The sequence below is a fragment of the Trichechus manatus genome, unplaced genomic scaffold (assembly GCF_000243295.1).
Source record: "Trichechus manatus latirostris isolate Lorelei unplaced genomic scaffold, TriManLat1.0 scaffold00010, whole genome shotgun sequence".
Classification (NCBI taxonomy): Eukaryota; Metazoa; Chordata; class Mammalia; order Sirenia; family Trichechidae; genus Trichechus; species Trichechus manatus.
The window spans coordinates 20,111,442-20,128,652 of record NW_004443946.1 but is presented as its reverse complement, the minus strand read 5'-3'; the positions used below and the strand labels follow the sequence as shown (position 1 = coordinate 20,128,652).

The 17,211-nt window shown below is 37.8% G+C and overlaps 1 protein-coding gene across 2 annotated transcripts in view; it reads right to left on the bottom strand.

Moving 5' to 3' along the window:
- The window catches only part of RAD51B (RAD51 paralog B), a 692,596-nt gene that overhangs the window by 642,221 nt on the left and 33,164 nt on the right, over positions 1-17,211 (bottom strand). For both annotated transcript variants that reach the window (XM_023726314.1, XM_023726313.1), the window contains exon 5: positions 8,052-8,188. In XM_023726314.1, coding sequence (XP_023582082.1) covers positions 8,052-8,188 — 137 coding nt within the window. The remainder of the gene's footprint in view (positions 1-8,051; positions 8,189-17,211) is intronic.

The following is a 17,211-nucleotide window of genomic DNA, read 5'->3' as shown; positions in this document are numbered from 1 at the left end:
TTAGCCAGCCCCCACAATCATGTAATCCAATTCCTTGCAATAAATTTCTTCATCTGTTTCTCTGGTGGACCTTAGCTGATACAATATGTTAACATGTAATGGATTTCGTGTTGTATTTTTAAGGAGTCCTGGTGGCACAGTGGTTAACAGTCTGGCTGCTAACCAAAAGGTAGGCAGCTCGAATCCACCGGCTGATCTTTGGAAACCCTATGGGGCAGTTCTACACTTTAATTAATAGTTAATTTTTTTTTAATTTCTCAATTTAAATTTCTAATATGGTAAATATCAATTGACATAACTCACCTAAACTAAAGAGAACAAAAAGTTTAAGAACTATGACCATAAAGGAAAAGACTGAAAAATTTAACCTCCAAAAACTTCATATATAATAAAAGATAGTGTGACCAAAGTTAAAAGATGACAGACTAGGAGAAGTATTATATAATAGACATCAATATCTACAATATACAAAGTTTTTCTATAAATCCATGAGGAAAAAAAATGGGCAAAGTACATTTCTAGGGAATTTGCTGAAGAAATATAAATGGACAAGGAACATATGAAAAGATGTTGGCCCTCAACTGTTAAAACAATGAGATACCACTTTTTTCAAATAAGTATGAAAAAAATTAAAGAGATTAATAACAGAGTATTGATGAAGGAGGCTCTCAAAACACTGCTGGTGGGAATATAAATATATACAATATTTCTGGAGGGGACTGTGGCAATTTGTATCAAAATTTAAAATAAGTGCACCTTTGATGGGTTACTGATTATTTAAATCATTAACATAAAGACAAAACTTAAGTATATTAGTAAAAAACTGTAGGAGAATATCTTTGAAACCTCATGGTGGTGAGAAAACTTCTTAATTAAGATTCAAAAACCAAATTCATAAGGCAACACTGTCAAAATTAAGAATTTCTGTTCAACAAAGGATGCCATAGATAAAAACAACAAAGGATGCCATAGATAAAAACAACCAAGAGAAGATATTTGCAATACATAAAACTGATAAAGAATTAATATCTAGAAGATAGAAGACATACTAAGAACTGCAAATCAAAAAGACATGACTGTAAGCCTAGTGGAAAATGGACAAAGATGAAAGAGGATTTGAGTTCACATCTCATCTCAAGCACTTACTAGCCATATGACCTTGGGCAAATCACATGACTTCTGAGCCCCAGTTTCCTTATTTCTAAGTTTGAGATAATAATACTTGCCCTACTTACCTCACGATGCTGCTGTATGGATCAACTGACATGAGTATCAGTCAATTAGACCACGCCAAAATGTGTCCTAATTTATATAATGTAAGCAAATGTTAACTATAGCAGTGGCTCACAGACTTATTAGTCTCCACAACCCTCACATTATCGGATGTCTAGCATTCCTGGGCCCCACCTATATATTATTGTGAAAACCATTTATTTTTGTACCTCCCTACAAATTTCCAAAGCACTTCATGAGGGGAATACTGCCTGTCTTCCTCCCCTTAGTGAGAACTACTGATTTATAAGATGGAGGTAGTATCAGTCTAAAGAACCATGCTGTAAAATAAGCTAACTTTATACTCTTGACCCACCAAACCCAAAACTGTATCCCTGAAAACCTATTAAATTTTCTATTTCAAAAATTTCCTTCTCTGTGGAGGAATCATTTGCATATTAATTGCTAATAGGCTGGTTTGAGATAAAACATTGCCAACTTCTCTTTCCCTATCATCCAACTTAACTTCCTGCACACAACATCCCTGCATCCACACTCAATGTCCCACTACCCACAGCCACTCATTCCTGACAGACAAATAATGCTAGCTATCAACTCTACAATCAAAAGATTTGCTGTAGTAGAAAGCCTCAGCAAAGGGTTAGAATTGTACCTCTTTTAAAACGAGTTCCAGGTCACATTTCAGTTTTTCATTCTCCATCAAATCTCATCTTGAAGGTGACTATACTTTAATTTGGACCTGAAAGCTACAATGTGTTTTAAAGATTCCAGTTCTGGAAAGAGTAAACTTCCTGTGGACTTCTTTGCTCATCAGTCCCAGAATCAAAACGCATATGTCAATTAAGCAGGAAAAAACCCTGTTCAGCATTATTAGTTCCCCCTGTGACTTCACAGCTCTTGTATAAAATAAAAGCAAGATAAAAGCTTTTCATTAGTGACCACATGCCAACTTGAAATAAAAAATATGCTTAATGCAAAAAAAATTTCCAAAATTCTAAATGAAAAACAGCAACATAAATGTGCTGAATTTTAAGTTCATGGTTTCTCAAAACTTCCTGTACATATGTAATATTTTCTTGTTTATTCATTCAATATATATTTGCTCAGCACTAATAATCTGAATCTATTACTTCCTTGCAGATTCCAGAAAATCCCAAAGTTTTGTTTTAGAAATAATAAGTACTTATTTTGATTAATTTCCACTTTTTATCCTAGAAACTTTTCAGGATCTCTCTCCCCCTAATTCACCTAGATTCACAAATGACAAGGCAGCTGGAACTAGACTCAGGAAAATCTATCCAGACTCAATGGAACAATCTCAAAAATTCTTAAGAGGGAATTTATATGTCCCCTATTGTTAGACCCCTGGGTCAAAGATTCTGGATTTATATCAACTATAAATAGGTCAAGGAGCCCTGGTGATGCAACAGTTAAACACTTGGCTGTTAACTGAAAGGTTGGCAGTTGGAACCCATCCAGTGGTTCCATGAGAGAAATACCTGGCGATCTGCTTCCGTAAAGATTACAACCTAAAAAACATTATGAGGCAGCTATACTCTGTCATATAGGGTCTCTATGAGTCAAAAATTGACTTGACAGCACCCAGCAACAACAGTAAATAAGCCAACAGTCCTAATATCACAGTGGCATTGCTTTCAAAATCAGCCAAGTTCATCTTTCATCTTTATATGCTGACTCAGAAAGAACAATGCCCTAAAAATCATTTGACAGGAATTAGGGGACACTGGGTCTGGGATGGAAACCCTTGTGGTGCAGTGGTTAAAAGCTATGGCTGCTAACCAAAAGGCTGGCAGTCTAATCCACTAGGCACTCCTTGGAAACTCTATGGGGCAGTTCTACTCTGTCCTATATGGTCACTATGAGTCAGAATCGACTGACAGCAACAGGTTTTGGTTTTGGGGGTCTGGGACACTTGGCACACTAAGAGGTAAAATGCACACTACATACAGCAGCTCCTTCAGTCCTAAACTCAGCCCTTGCTCCCACATAGTATTAATGTAACATGTACCCCTCCTTCGTATATTTACCATAGTTATGATTTTCCATTTTAGTGATTATTTGATTAATGTCTTCTCCCTTTGCTGCACTGCATCTTTCTTCCAAGTTTTCAACGTTTTTCTCATTTCACGATAACCAAAAATGTCTACTTTTACCTCCTAAAGTTCTAGTCCTACAGCCCACCCATCCAGGTCCTGGGTCCCATCTCTTACTTCCCCAGATCCCTCAGTTCTTCTCACACGTGTTAGTCCCCCTTCATTTGCAGTTCTAAGACCCATCTTTATTTTCTTTCACCATTTTATTTCTCCCAAAGCTTTATTTCAAAAACTTCTATTCCTATCAACTGTCCATATTATCTTCCTTTTCTATTCCTAATCCTCCAGTTCCATCTTTTTCTAATTACCTCCAATAGCGATAATATATAATTCATTTAATTCATGTATACTGAAATTCTCATGGTAGCCAAAATTTCTGTAGTACAGAATATGGATACGGGTCACTGGTGTAATCTCTTTATTCATATTCTCAAGGTGCAAGGTGCAAGCATATGGTGCCTAAGACTATATTAGATCTTCAGCAGAAGTCTAATAAGTAAAAAAAAAAAAAGAAAGAAAAAAAGAAAAACAGATCTTTTCTGAATCAGTAAGAAGAAGGAAATCCAAAGCTCTGCCTACTTAGTCTTCCCCTCTCCCCAAGGCAACCGTGAATACCTGAGGGCTTAGCACCAAATCATATTATTAATTAATTGTTACAAAGTTTGGAGGTACAATTACAGTCTATGATGAAAGAACATGATCAACATACTATTGTAGATTATTATCTTCTAAAAGAGATGTACAGTAAGCTAGGTAGTATATTCTTTTCAAAAATATAACTACTCTTTTTAAAGGACTTTTAAGTACATTCATCTTCAAGGTTTTCATTTTTAATGCATTTTAAACTTAGTTTTTATTTTAAATATAAATTAAAATATATTCCTTTTGGAGTCTTAATATTTCCCTGTTTTACCTCTTTTCTAATTCTAGAAACTATCCCAGTTATGGCAGACACTGTTAATTGCCTACCCAATATCCATTCCCATTTCTTCCTTACTATGAAAGAGAACCCCAGTTTTACTCAGATAGCATTGTTAACCAGCACTAGGCAACTAATCATGATTGTTATGACAATCTTTTCCCATTCTTCCTTGCATCTAGGGGTGGCCCAGTGAGATGAACAAGGAAATCTGTAGAGAGGAAGAGATGGGTATTCTAGAAAAACTTTTACTTTCCTAATGAAAGGAACAGATATAGCTAGTGCTTTTCCCTCCCATTGATTTGAGCATGGAATGGATGTGATGCCCAAAACTGCACCAGTCCTAGGTCTCTTGTGGTATTACTGAGCAGTTGAACCAGTGCCAGCAACTGCCTGCCTCACGCTTTCTTGTTAAGTGAGAAAAATAAGCCTATTTTTGTTTAAACCGCTGTATTTAACTGTTGTATTCAGTTACTTGCAGCAGAAAGCTTTCCTAACCGATAGAACAACCTTCACCTAATAACTCTGAATATGGGTCAAGCAGTCTTGAAACAGCACCAGTGATATGTAACCAGGCACTACAGAGTCAGCTCCATTCCATGACACATTCACGGCAAATTCTAGAAGGCAGCATAAGAACCCCAAGTCTGACATCTATAAAACAAGTGCTGGTACTTTTGATGCCATCTGACCCTATCACCAGACCTCAAAATGTACTCCATGTGGCGGTCAGGTGACCACACTTTTCAAGCCTTATGAAGAATGGAATAGGAAAGTAAAGACAACACAAATTTCAACCCCTATCTTCTAAATGACCTTCAGAAGTGCAACATAATTCCAACAAAGTGACTAAAATTTTACCCTTCACATTTCCCCACCTGATTCTGATACAAATGCTAATATGCACATAGGCAGGAAAAGATACAGGAGAAATAAGTAAATATACCCAACCCAAACCCATTGCCATGGAGCCGATTCCAACTCACAGCGACCCTACAGGACAGAGTAGAACTACTCCATAGGGTTTCCAAGGACTGCCTGGTGGATATACAGGATCCAAAAAGTAGATAATTAAGGCTGTATGCAAAAACAAATAAACATAAACAATGATATCTACAAATTAAATTAGAAAATATAGACTGGTCACCTGCATTTATGCTGGATAGGATAAAACTTAATTGCAAACAACTAAAACAGCTAGATAACACCCAATTCACTGATAGGGTTTTTAACCTGCTCTGAACTGTAATCCTCATAACAATGGAATTATGCAACAGTTTACTCTTTAAGAAGATATCCTAAACTCAGTTTTTTAAGAGGTGCAAAGAAAGCAGGCATCCAACTACAGTGAACTGAACCGTTATCAGAGTAACTTTAATCCTTGTATTCTTTAACCAAATTCCCCAGGATATCTGTAAGAGCTATTTAGCACCTAATTGGTTAATTAATACCTACTTGATGTATTACTGGAGGAGACCTGGTGGTGCAGTGGTTAAAGTGCTTGGCTGCTAACCAGTTGGCCATTGGAACCCACCACCCACTCAGCCAGAGAAAAATGTAGCTAGCAGTCGGCTTCCATAAAGATTTACAGCCTTGGAAACCCTACGGGGCAGTTCTACTCTGTCCTATAGGGTCACTATGAGTCGGAATCCACTCAGCAGCAATGGGTTTGGGGTCAGATATGTTTTTGCTTCTGTTCTTTTTTGTCATTTGTTTAAGTCAAGACTCAGCTAAGCTCATCACATTGCAATTGATTATCATGTCTTTTAAGCACTGCTTTGGACCGGTTCCTTCCGGTTGGAGCCCCTGCTGAGAATTTGCATTTCTAATATGTTCCCAAGCAATGCTAATGCTGCTGGTTAGGGACTAATTCTGCAAACCACTAGTAGAGCAGTAGTTCTCAAAATTTATTATACATAAGAATCACATGGGGATCGTGTTAAACTGTAGATTCTGATTCAGTATATCTAGGGTGGAAATGCAAATTATTAGCAGGGGTTCAAACTGGAACAAACTGGTTCGAAGCCTTGCTTTTAAGTCTCCTTTAATCCAAAGGTTCCCCCTCCAACTCTTTTTGTTGTTGTTGTTAGTTTACAATTTATTTGTTGAAGAAACCAGATTGTTCTGTAGTTTCCCACAGTTTGGATTTTCCTGCTTGCATCCCTGTAAGGTAGGTTAACATGTTTCTCCTCTCTTCTCTGCATATGTTGTAAGCTGGTAGTTGGAGCTGAAGGTAAATTGATCACAGTCAGGTCTGACTATTCAGGAGGTATACAACCCTGTTTTTGTGATGCTAGCAGCCTTTGATAGTCAGTACCTACATCCATTAGATTGTTAGGGTTTGTAATTTGGTGGTATTCTAGCATTCCTTCTTCATTACTAGAATACTTCTAAAAAAGATTACTCAGTAATACAATTCATATAAGAAGAAAAGAATAAACACTTGATTTTTTTTTCTTTTTTTATTCATTTTTAAAATAATGAGTTGCTTCTCTGGCATTCTCCAATCATGACCAATTAGTTGCTTTTCATTTCTTAGTATCATTATAGACTCATAAATGTAAGCATATTTCATGTGTTTTCATCTACTGCCATTATTATTCTTATTGACACTCAATTTGTTTCATCTTTGGCCAGTAAGAGCCCCTCAGGTTGGCTCCCAGGTCTTTCTGACACTCTCCTGATTAGTCTTGAATAGTTTCCTCAACATCTGATATGACAGGAGGTTTCAGACCAGCTTGAAATGTCCTGCTTCACACCTAGAATCAGTAATTTCTCCATTGTTTCTTTTAGTAAGAAATCCTATCTGGATTCCACAATCTGGGAGTAACAACTGTGAATTCATTCACTTAGCAAACATTTTCTGAACACTTAATATGTGTCAGTCACTGAGTGTGGCTTTGAAGATACAAAGATATAACACAAACTCAATGAGCTGCTAGACTAGTGGCATATACTCAGAAAGAAGAGAAAACCAAGAAATGTAGAAAACAAAACAAGTAGTTAACTCCAGGCAAAACAATCCATTTGGACCTTCTCTGGCCAAGTAACATCTTTCATATAAACGGTACTGTCTAGAGAAAAATAAGGGAGAAATCCGATTCATAGTGACAAAGTCAAAGACAGACTGAAAGGACTATATTTTTACTAAGAGAACAGGATGGAATGAGTCTCTGAATGTGTAAGACCTCAGCTTATGAATGCCAGTCAGAGCTGGGGGTACAGGGATAGGGAGGCCAGATTTATCTCCAGGTGTATAGAATTACACAAAAGATCAAATGTCTCTCTCATAGAACGTTAGAGGTCCTTGTCAAACTAACAAAATCTTTTTTTCCCAGGAGTGGATATACTTACCATGAGTGAGATTCCTGATACCATACTATTTCAAAGGTTAAAGTAAAATACTTCTCAAGCAAAAACTGTTTTGTGTACACTGGAAATGTGCAATTTTTCCATTCACTAATATTTTACTTCCAATTAGAAATTACCTGTAAAGCAGCAGACCTTTTGTCTTTTTTAATTTTCCCTCTTCCTCCTTTTCTTACTTTCCTCCCTCTGTTATTTAAGCTTCTTCCTGACTTTCTGCAAAATCCAGCTTACCCAGAAACCCCACTTAGACAAATGAGAAAGAAAAATTCCTTTAAGACAGTATCTAGCATTCTGCATTCTCAAAAAAAAAAAAAAAAAAAAGGTAAATGTTAACCTATTTGTAAAATGTTACATGTGGTACATAAAAGAAGTTACAAAAGTAAGGCATTATTATGGCAAGTAATAAAATCTCTTACCTTTCAGCACTAAATGCTGACTCTGTGTCAATGTATGCAACAGCTCCTTCTAATCCTCCCATGTTGGTGGGTAATGTAGCCAAAACACTCATCATTATACAAAACTGAGTTTTTCCACAACCTGGTGGACCTGTAATCTAAAAACAAGTGTTGTTTGCATAAACATAACAAGCCATCTAAGAACCTGCCATATTACAAGGTATTAGTTGCCTGGGGCTGCTAAAACAAAATACCACAAACTAGGTAGCTTAAAACAACAGAAATTTATTCTCTCAGTAATGTGAAATCAAGCTGTCAGCAGGGCCATCCTCTGCTGAATGCTCTAGGGAAGAATCTTTCCTTGATTCTTTTTTCAAGCTTTTACTGGCTCCAGGCTTGTAGCTGCATCACTCAAATCTCTACCTCCATCTTCACAAGGACTCCTTCCTGTGCATCTCTGTGTGTCCTCCCCTCTTCTTACAAGGACACTATTCATCAGATTTAGGGCCCACCCTAATCCAGTATGATCCTATTTCCAAATAAGATAACATTCTGAAGGGCGGGGCCAAGATGGCAGAGTAGTCAGATGCTTCCGGTGGACTCTCTTACAAAAAAGACGCGAAAAAACAAGTGAATTGATTATATATGACAATCTGGGAGCCCTGAACATCAGAGGCAGAGTTGAGGAACCGGACTGAGTGGCAGGGGGAGGGAAAGACAGTTCGGAAGCAGAGAAGAGTTTACCCAGCGAAAGCCTGAGCCCTTCAGGCCTGATCAGCTTGGGGGTGAGCAGTAAGGCAGACAAGCAGCAGTCCTCAGGAGGCGCATTTTTCATACCAGGAGAGACCCAGCGCCAGAGAGTCTACACGGCCACCCAGAACCAGTAAGAAGCAGCCCTGGATTGGCAAAAGATAAGTACTTACCTACGGCTTACCATGCAGATCAATAACCCCTCCTTAGGGAAAAAGCTATATCCCATTTACCTCCCCACTCCCTGCTCTGCACTGGGTCCTGGGCAGGCTTCAGCAACTGCTGAGTCCCCTGGGCCAGAAGTAGGATCTGTCACATGGCCGGAGCCATTCTCCCTGCCTTGGAAAGTGAACAAATTAACAAACGGGGGAAAAAATAAACTGCAGGCTCCCCTAAGCCAGGCACCCAGGGTAGGCACAGCTCCTTTGCCTAGGCACAGGCATAAGGGATCCACTGACTCTGAGTGCCTTTCCCCCTGCATAGACTTGTGCGGGCCCATCTCAACAGCATAAGCCCTGATTATCGCAGTACAACAGGGTATATACCAGAACTCTAACCTATTCAACTGTTTCAGCTGTGAAGTGGTAGGTTCTTGACATTTGACACTGCTCTGCCCATTAAGCAGGGTCTTCACTGACCCAAATCAGGGGCCTAAGGACTGGTGGCTCCACCCATACCACCTAGACACCTGCGATACAGGCCCATGAATAAGAGATGCCCCCCCAGTCCTTACGGCCAACAGCATTACGTGCTCAGAGTCCAGCTGCAAAACCCACCCACCTACGTGCTCTAGGGAACAGGGACACACCTTCCGGTCAGCCCCCTGCCTTGCTCAGAGTGTGTCCCCCTGCTGTAGCCAGATGCCTGTGTCTACACTAATCACCCATGCCTGTCTAGGACTGTAAGCGAGAACCTACACCACACACTTGGTGGCTATCTACCTCGGCACCTGAGCTGAATCCATACAGCAGAAGTGGGCAGACTCCTGAGCTCATATATCTACTAACAGATCTAACCACCCCGTGACAGGACATTAGAGCTTCAAAGGTGCCAATAATCAAACTAGCTCATACAAGTAGCCATTTGGGCATATCAAAACAAAACAAGAAGCTAGGACACAGTAAGAAAACATAAATAAATAAATATAATAACTTATTGATGGCTCAGAGACAACAGTCAATATCAAATCACATAAAAAGGCAATCCATGATGGCTTCAGCAAGCTCCCAAAATAAAGAATCTAGACATTTTCCAGAAGAGGAAAAATTCCTGAAATTACCAGGGCAGAATACAAAAGATTAATATACAGAACTCTTCAGGAAATTAAGCAAAACACAGAACACGCAACAGAGGAAATTAAAAAGATTAGAAAAGAGCATAATGACAAATTTAACAGGCTGCAAGAATCCATGGAGAGACAGCAATCAGCAGTCCAGAAGATTAACAATAAAATTTTATAATTAGACAACGCAATAGAAAGTAATAGGAGCAGAATTGAGGTAATGGAAGTCAGAATTAGTGAGACTGAAGATAAAGCACTTGACACCAACTTATTTGAGGAAAAATCAGATAAAAGGATTAAAAAAAAAAAATGAAGAAACCCTAAGAATTATGTGGGACTCTATCAAGAGGAATAACCTACAAGTGATTGGAGTACCAGAACAGGGGGGAGAACAGAAAATACAGAGAGAATTGTTGAAGATTTGTTGGCAGAAAACTTCCCTGATATTGTGAAAGATGACAAGACATCTATCCAAGATGCACATCGAACCCCACATAAGGTAGATCCCAAAAGAAAGTCACCAAGACATATTATAATCAAACTTGCAGAAACCAAAGATAAAGAGAGAATTTTAAGAGGGGCTAGGGATAAATGAAAAGTCATCTACAAAGGAGAGTCAATAAGAATAAGCTCGGACTACTCAGCAGAAACCATGCAGGCAAGAAGGCAATGGGATGACATATATAAAGCCTTGAAGGAAAAAAACTGCCAGCCAAGAATTACATATCCAGCAAAACTGTCTCTCAAATATGATGGTGAAATTAGGGCATTTCCAGATAAACAGAAGTTTGGGGAATTTTCAAAAAACAAACCAAAACTACAAGAAATACTAAAGGGAGTCCTCCAGTGAGAAAATCAGTAACATCAGATAACAACCCAAGACTAGAACACAGGACAGAACGACCAGATATCAACCCAGATAGGGAAGTCACAAAAGTAAATCAAAGCTAAAACACTGAAAATAGGGAAACAGATGTCAATATGTAAAAGATGACAACATTAAAACAAAAAAGAGGGACTTAAAAAATGTAGACATAGATTTTTCATATGGAGAGAAAGTCAAGGCAATATAAAGAAATAAAGGACTGGTATAAAGATAGAAAAATAAGGGTAAATATTAAGGTAACCACAAAGGAAACTAACAATCCTACAAGTCAAAATAAAAAACTAGAAAAATATACTCAGCAAACACAAAATCAATAACAATGAAAACAATGAACAGAAAATACATAAAGAAAAATGACTCAGCACAGAAAATTAAGTGGCACAAAGAAACTGTGAACAACACACAAAAAAAGACATCAAAATGACAGCACTAAACTCATACCCATCAATAATTACACTGAATGTAAATGGACTAAATGCACCAATAAAGAGACAGAGAGTGGCAGATTGGATAAAAAAACACGATCCGTCTATATGCTGCCTACAAGAGACACACCTTAGACTTAAAGACACAAACAAGCTAAAACTCAAAGGATGCAAAAAAATATATCAAGCAAACGACACTCAAAAAAGAGCAGGAGTGGCAATATTAATCTCTGACAAACCAGACTCTAAAGTAAAATCCACCACAAAGGATAAGGAAGCACACTATATAATGATTAAAGGGTCAATACGCCAGAAGGATATAACTATAATAAAGATCACATTCTGAGGTTCCAGGTAGACATGAATTGGGGGGATACTATTCAACCCAGTACACACAGCCAATCCAGCTAACCAGAGATCCCCCTAGAGAATTATTAAGTCCTAATACCCCAAGATATCCATTGAATGTAACTGCTTCTCTATGCAGGGAAAATTGGGAAAATAGTCCAAATTATCTTTTATTCTACAGTTCCAATAAGAAACTCTGTTGAAAAAGACTGGAGAATTCATTTTTACACTCACACCTTAAAGTTTTATACCTTTTCCTCATTAAGACATTTATAGTAGTACCTTTAAAATATTTGTTGTTGTTGTTGTTAGGTGCCATGGAGTAGGTTCTGACTCAGAGTGACCCTATGTACAACAGAAGGAAACACTGCCCGGTCCGGCACCATCATCATGATCATTGTTATGCTTGAGCCCTTGTTGCAGCCGCTGTGTCAACCCATCTCAGTGAGGGTCTTCCTCTTTTTCCCTGACCCTCTACTTTACCAAGCATAATGTCCTTCCTCCAGGGACTGGATCCCTCCTGATAATACATCCAAAGTATGTGAGACGAAATCTCGCCATCCTTGCTTCTAAGGAACATTCTGGCTGTACTTCTTAATTGTTTTAGCCTTTGTTACAAGTGGCCTCTCAAAACAATTCTGTACTAGTTCCACTGAAAGCTACTTTGATCCTCATTCTTTCAAGAGTAAAGTATTTAGGAGTGAAGGGTCCCGATATACGCAACTTACTTGCAAATGTTTCAGCAGCAAAATGTGTGTGTATATGTATAGAAAGACAGGTAAAGCAAATATAACAAAATTCAACAATTATTGAATCTAGGTGATTCACACTTTGATATGTACCTTTTGAAATTTTAGTTGGAGGGAAGCTATTTTGAAATTGTAAAATTTGGAATCAGGAGTTATAGATGGGAAAGCATAGGAAATTAATCACATTTACTCAAGTCCAACTGGAAGCAGTAAACAAAATTAATTTGAAGATGTTAAAAACACCATCTTTAAACGTATGCTATTTGTCACATTGGCTGTGGCATCCAAATTTTGACACTATCCCTTTTGTGAAAATAACACTAATGAACAATTTTTTGCAACAGTAAGGAGAAAAAGGAAAAAGAGGGGAAGGAAGAGAGGAAGAAATCTCAGGAAGTGATTAAAAAAAATAAAGTGTGAGTTGAGAATGAGACATACCACAGATATGAAGAAACTGTTTCAGATACATCATGAAGTAGGAAGAAATAAGAAGGGATGATCCATGAGTCTAGATCATTTAGACCAGTGGTTAGAAGCAGATGGCAGCCTTGTTAACCAGAGCTTCTGAATCAGTAGGTCTGAGTAAGGGCCCAAGATTTTACGTTTCTAATAAAGTTCCCAGGAGCCCTAGTGGCACAGTGGTTAAGCCCTCAGCTGCTAAACGAAAAGTCAGTGGTTCAAACTCACCAGCCACTCTGTGGGAGAAAGATGTGGCAGTCTGCTTCCGTAAAGATTTACAGCCTTGGAAAGCCTATGGGGCAGTTCTACCCTGTTCTATAGGGTCACTATGAGTTGGAATCAGCTTGACAGCAATGGGTTTGATTTTGAGGGGAATAAGTTCTCAGGTAATGCTGAAGCTGCCTACACTTTGAGAATGACCATTTTAGAATTTATCCTAAAGTTAACCTTCATTTATCCAGGTTCAACACTAAAAAGCAAACGCTCACAAGTTAGAAAAACTATGTTCTAATATATAATCCCTAAAATAATGAGTTAGACTTTAAGGATAAATAATTACCGCTACCAATAATGCCTTGGCAGATCATGAGTGATCAGCAAAGAGGAGTGTCTTAGTCATCTAGTGCTGCTATAACAGAAATACCACAGGTGGGTGGCTTTAACATACAAATTTATTTTCTCACAGTTGAGGAGGCTAGAAGTCCAAATTCAGGGTGCAGGCTCTAGAGGAAAGCTCGCTCCCTCTATCTTCTCTGGGGGAAGGTCTTTGTCTTTTTTCAACTTCTGTTTCTCAGTTCCTTGGTGATCTTCATGTGGCATGGCATCCATCTTCCTCCATCTCTGTTTGTTTCTCTGTGCCTAATTTGCTCTTTCTATATCTCAAAGGTGACTGGCTTAAAACACATCCTATACTGATATGGCCTTTTAACATAACAAAGAAAACCCATTCCCAAATGGGATTATAACCACAGGTATAGGGGTTAGCATTTACAATATGTATTTTTCGGGTATACAACTCAACCCATAACAAGGAGTCTCCAAACTTCCTTGATTATATACCCTGATCAGTAAAATAAAACAAACAAACAAAAAATTTACTATGTTCCATACTATATACAGATAACCTAAAGGACTCCACAAGAAAACTACTGGAACTGATAAAAAGATTCAGCACAGTAGCACAAGATAAACACACAAAAATCAGTTGGATTCCTATACACCAATAAAGAAAACTAGGAAATCAGGAAAGCAATGCCATTTATAATAGCCCCTAAAAAATAAAATACTTAGGAATAAATCTAACCAGGGACGTAAAAGACCTATACAAAGAAAACTACAAAGCACTACTGCAAGAAACCAAATGAGACCTACATAAGTCGAAAAACATACCATGCTCATGGAGAGGCAGACTCAATATTGTGAAAATGTCAATTCTACCCAAAGCAATCCACAAATACAATGCAATCCCGATCCAAATACAAAGAGCATTCTTTAATGAGATGGAAAAATTAATTATTAATTTTATATGGAAAGGGAAGAGGCCCTAGATAAGCAAAGCACTATTGAAGAAGAAGAATAAAGTAGGATGACTCACACTACCTGACCTCAGAACATACTATACAGCTACAGTAGTCAAAACAGCCTGGTACTTGTACAACGAAAGACACATTGACCAATGGAACAGAATTAAGAACTCAGATGTAAATCTTTCCACCTATAGTAACCTGATCTTCGACAAAAGCCCAAAGTCTATTGAACGGGGAAAAGATAGCCTTTTTAATAAACAGTGCTGGCAAAACTGGATGTCCATCTGTAAAAAAAAAAGAAATAGGACCTATACCTCACGCCATACATAAAAACTAATTCAAAATGGATCAAAAAACTAAATATAAAACCAAAAACTATAAAGATTGTAGAAGAAAAAAATAGGGTCAATGCTAGAGCCCCTAATACATGGCATAAACAGGATACAAACCATAACTGACAATACACAAATACCAGAAGATAAACTAGATAACTAGAATTTTCTAAAAATTAAACACTTATGCTCATCAAAAGACTTCACCAAAGGAGTAAAAAGAGAGCCTCGAGACTGGGAAAATAAATTTGGCTACGACAAATCCAACAAAGGTCTACTCTCTAAAATCTACAGGAAAATTCAACACCTCTACAACAAAAAGACAAATAATCTTAGGAAAAAATGGGCAAAGGATATGAACAGACACTTCATCAAAGAAGACATTCAGGCAGCTAACAGACATGTGAGGAAATGCTCGCCATCACTAGTCATTAGAGAAATGCAAATCAAAACTACAATGAGAGACCATCTCACCCCAACATTACTGGCATGAATCAAAAAAAAAAACAAAAACAGAAAATAACAAATGTTGGAGAAGCTACGGGGAGATTGAAACTCTTATGCACTGCTGGTGGAAATCTAAAATGGTACAACCATTTTGGAAAACCATATGGCATTTCCTTAAAAAGCTAGAAATAGAAATACCATATGATCCTGCTATCCCACTGCTAGCAATATGTCCTAGAGAAATAAAAGCCGTCTCACAAATAGATATATGCACACCCATATTCACTGCAGCACTGTCCACAATAGCAAAAAGATGGAAACAATCTAAGTGTCCATCAACAGATGAATGGATAAACTATGGTACCTATACACAATGGAACACTACTCAATAAAGAGCAATGACGTATCTGCGAAACATGTCACAACATGGATGAATCTGGAGGGCATTATGCTGAGTGAAATAAGCCAATCACAAAAGGACAAACACTATGAGACACTATTATAAAAACTCATGAAAAGGTTTACAAACAGAAGGAAACAATCTTTGATGGTTACGAGGAACAGGAGGGGTGGGGAGGGAAAAACACTAAGTAGACAATAGATAAGAGTTAACTTTGGTGAAGGGTAAGACAGTACACAATACTGGGAAGTTAGCACAAGTTGACCAAGGCAAGGTCATGGAAGCTTCATAGACACATACAAACTCCCTGAAGGACCAAATTACTGGGCTGAGGGCTGGGGACCATGGTCTTGGGGGACATCTAGCTCAACTGGCATAACACAGTTTACAAAGATAATGTTCTACATCCTACTTTAATGAGTAGCATCTGGGGCTTAAAAGCTTGTGAGAGGCCATCTAAGATACTTCAATGGTCTCACCTCATCTAGAGCAAAGGGAAATGAAGACAACCAAAGATACGAGGGAAAGATTAGTCCAAAGGACTAATGGACCACAACTACCACAGCCTCCACCAGACTGAGTCCAGTACAACTAGATGGTGTCCACCTATCACCAACGACTGCCCTGATAGGGATCACAATACAGGGTCCCTGATAGAGCTGGAGAAGAATGTAGAACAAAATTCTAACTCACAAAAAAAGACCAGACTTACTCATCAGACGGAGACTAGAAAAACCCTGAGAGTATGTCCCCCGGACACCCTTTTAACTCAGTACTGAAGTCACTCCTAAGGTTCACCCTTCAGCCAAAGATTAGACAGGCCCATAAAATAAGACTAAATGGGTACAACAGCGCAGGGGCAAGAACAAGAAGGCAGGAGGGGACAGGAAAGGTGGTAATGAGGAACCCAAGGCTGAGAAGGGGAGTGTTGACATGTTGTGGGATTGGCAACCAATGTCACAAAACAGTATGTGTATTAATTATTTAATGAAAAACTAATTTGCTCTGTAAACCTTCATCTAAAGTACAATAAAAAATGTTAAAAAAAAAATTTTGTTTACTATGTTCCTCCAGTATATACTATGCCACCAGGGTTCCTTTCTAATATATGCATGTTTATTATATATGTACTATTTTACTAAAATATTATATACAATATAAAATATACACCAAATGGAAATTTAAAAAAATAAAAGATTACAAACATTTAAAGTAGTTTCAAATATTATTTACTAATTGTACAAAAAAAAAACTTCTCACTTCCATAAAAACTTTTTAAGATGTTTAGTGAGAGCAATGATTTCAGAATTACGACCTCCAGAACTGTAAGAGAATAAAATGCATGTTGTTTTAAGCAAACTCCTCCCCCCACCAAAACAAAAAAGTCAACTGAAATTTTTTATTTGGAAGATTTTTCCAACAGTACAGAAAATATTGTTACCCAATTTTCTAAGTATGCAGCAAGGAAACTTTTCATAGGACACACACATCTTTGACAACAAAAATAATTTATTTTTGAGAATATATCTTCCTTGATATGTCTTTCCCGTAGTGGTACAAAAAATTTTAGTTCTTCA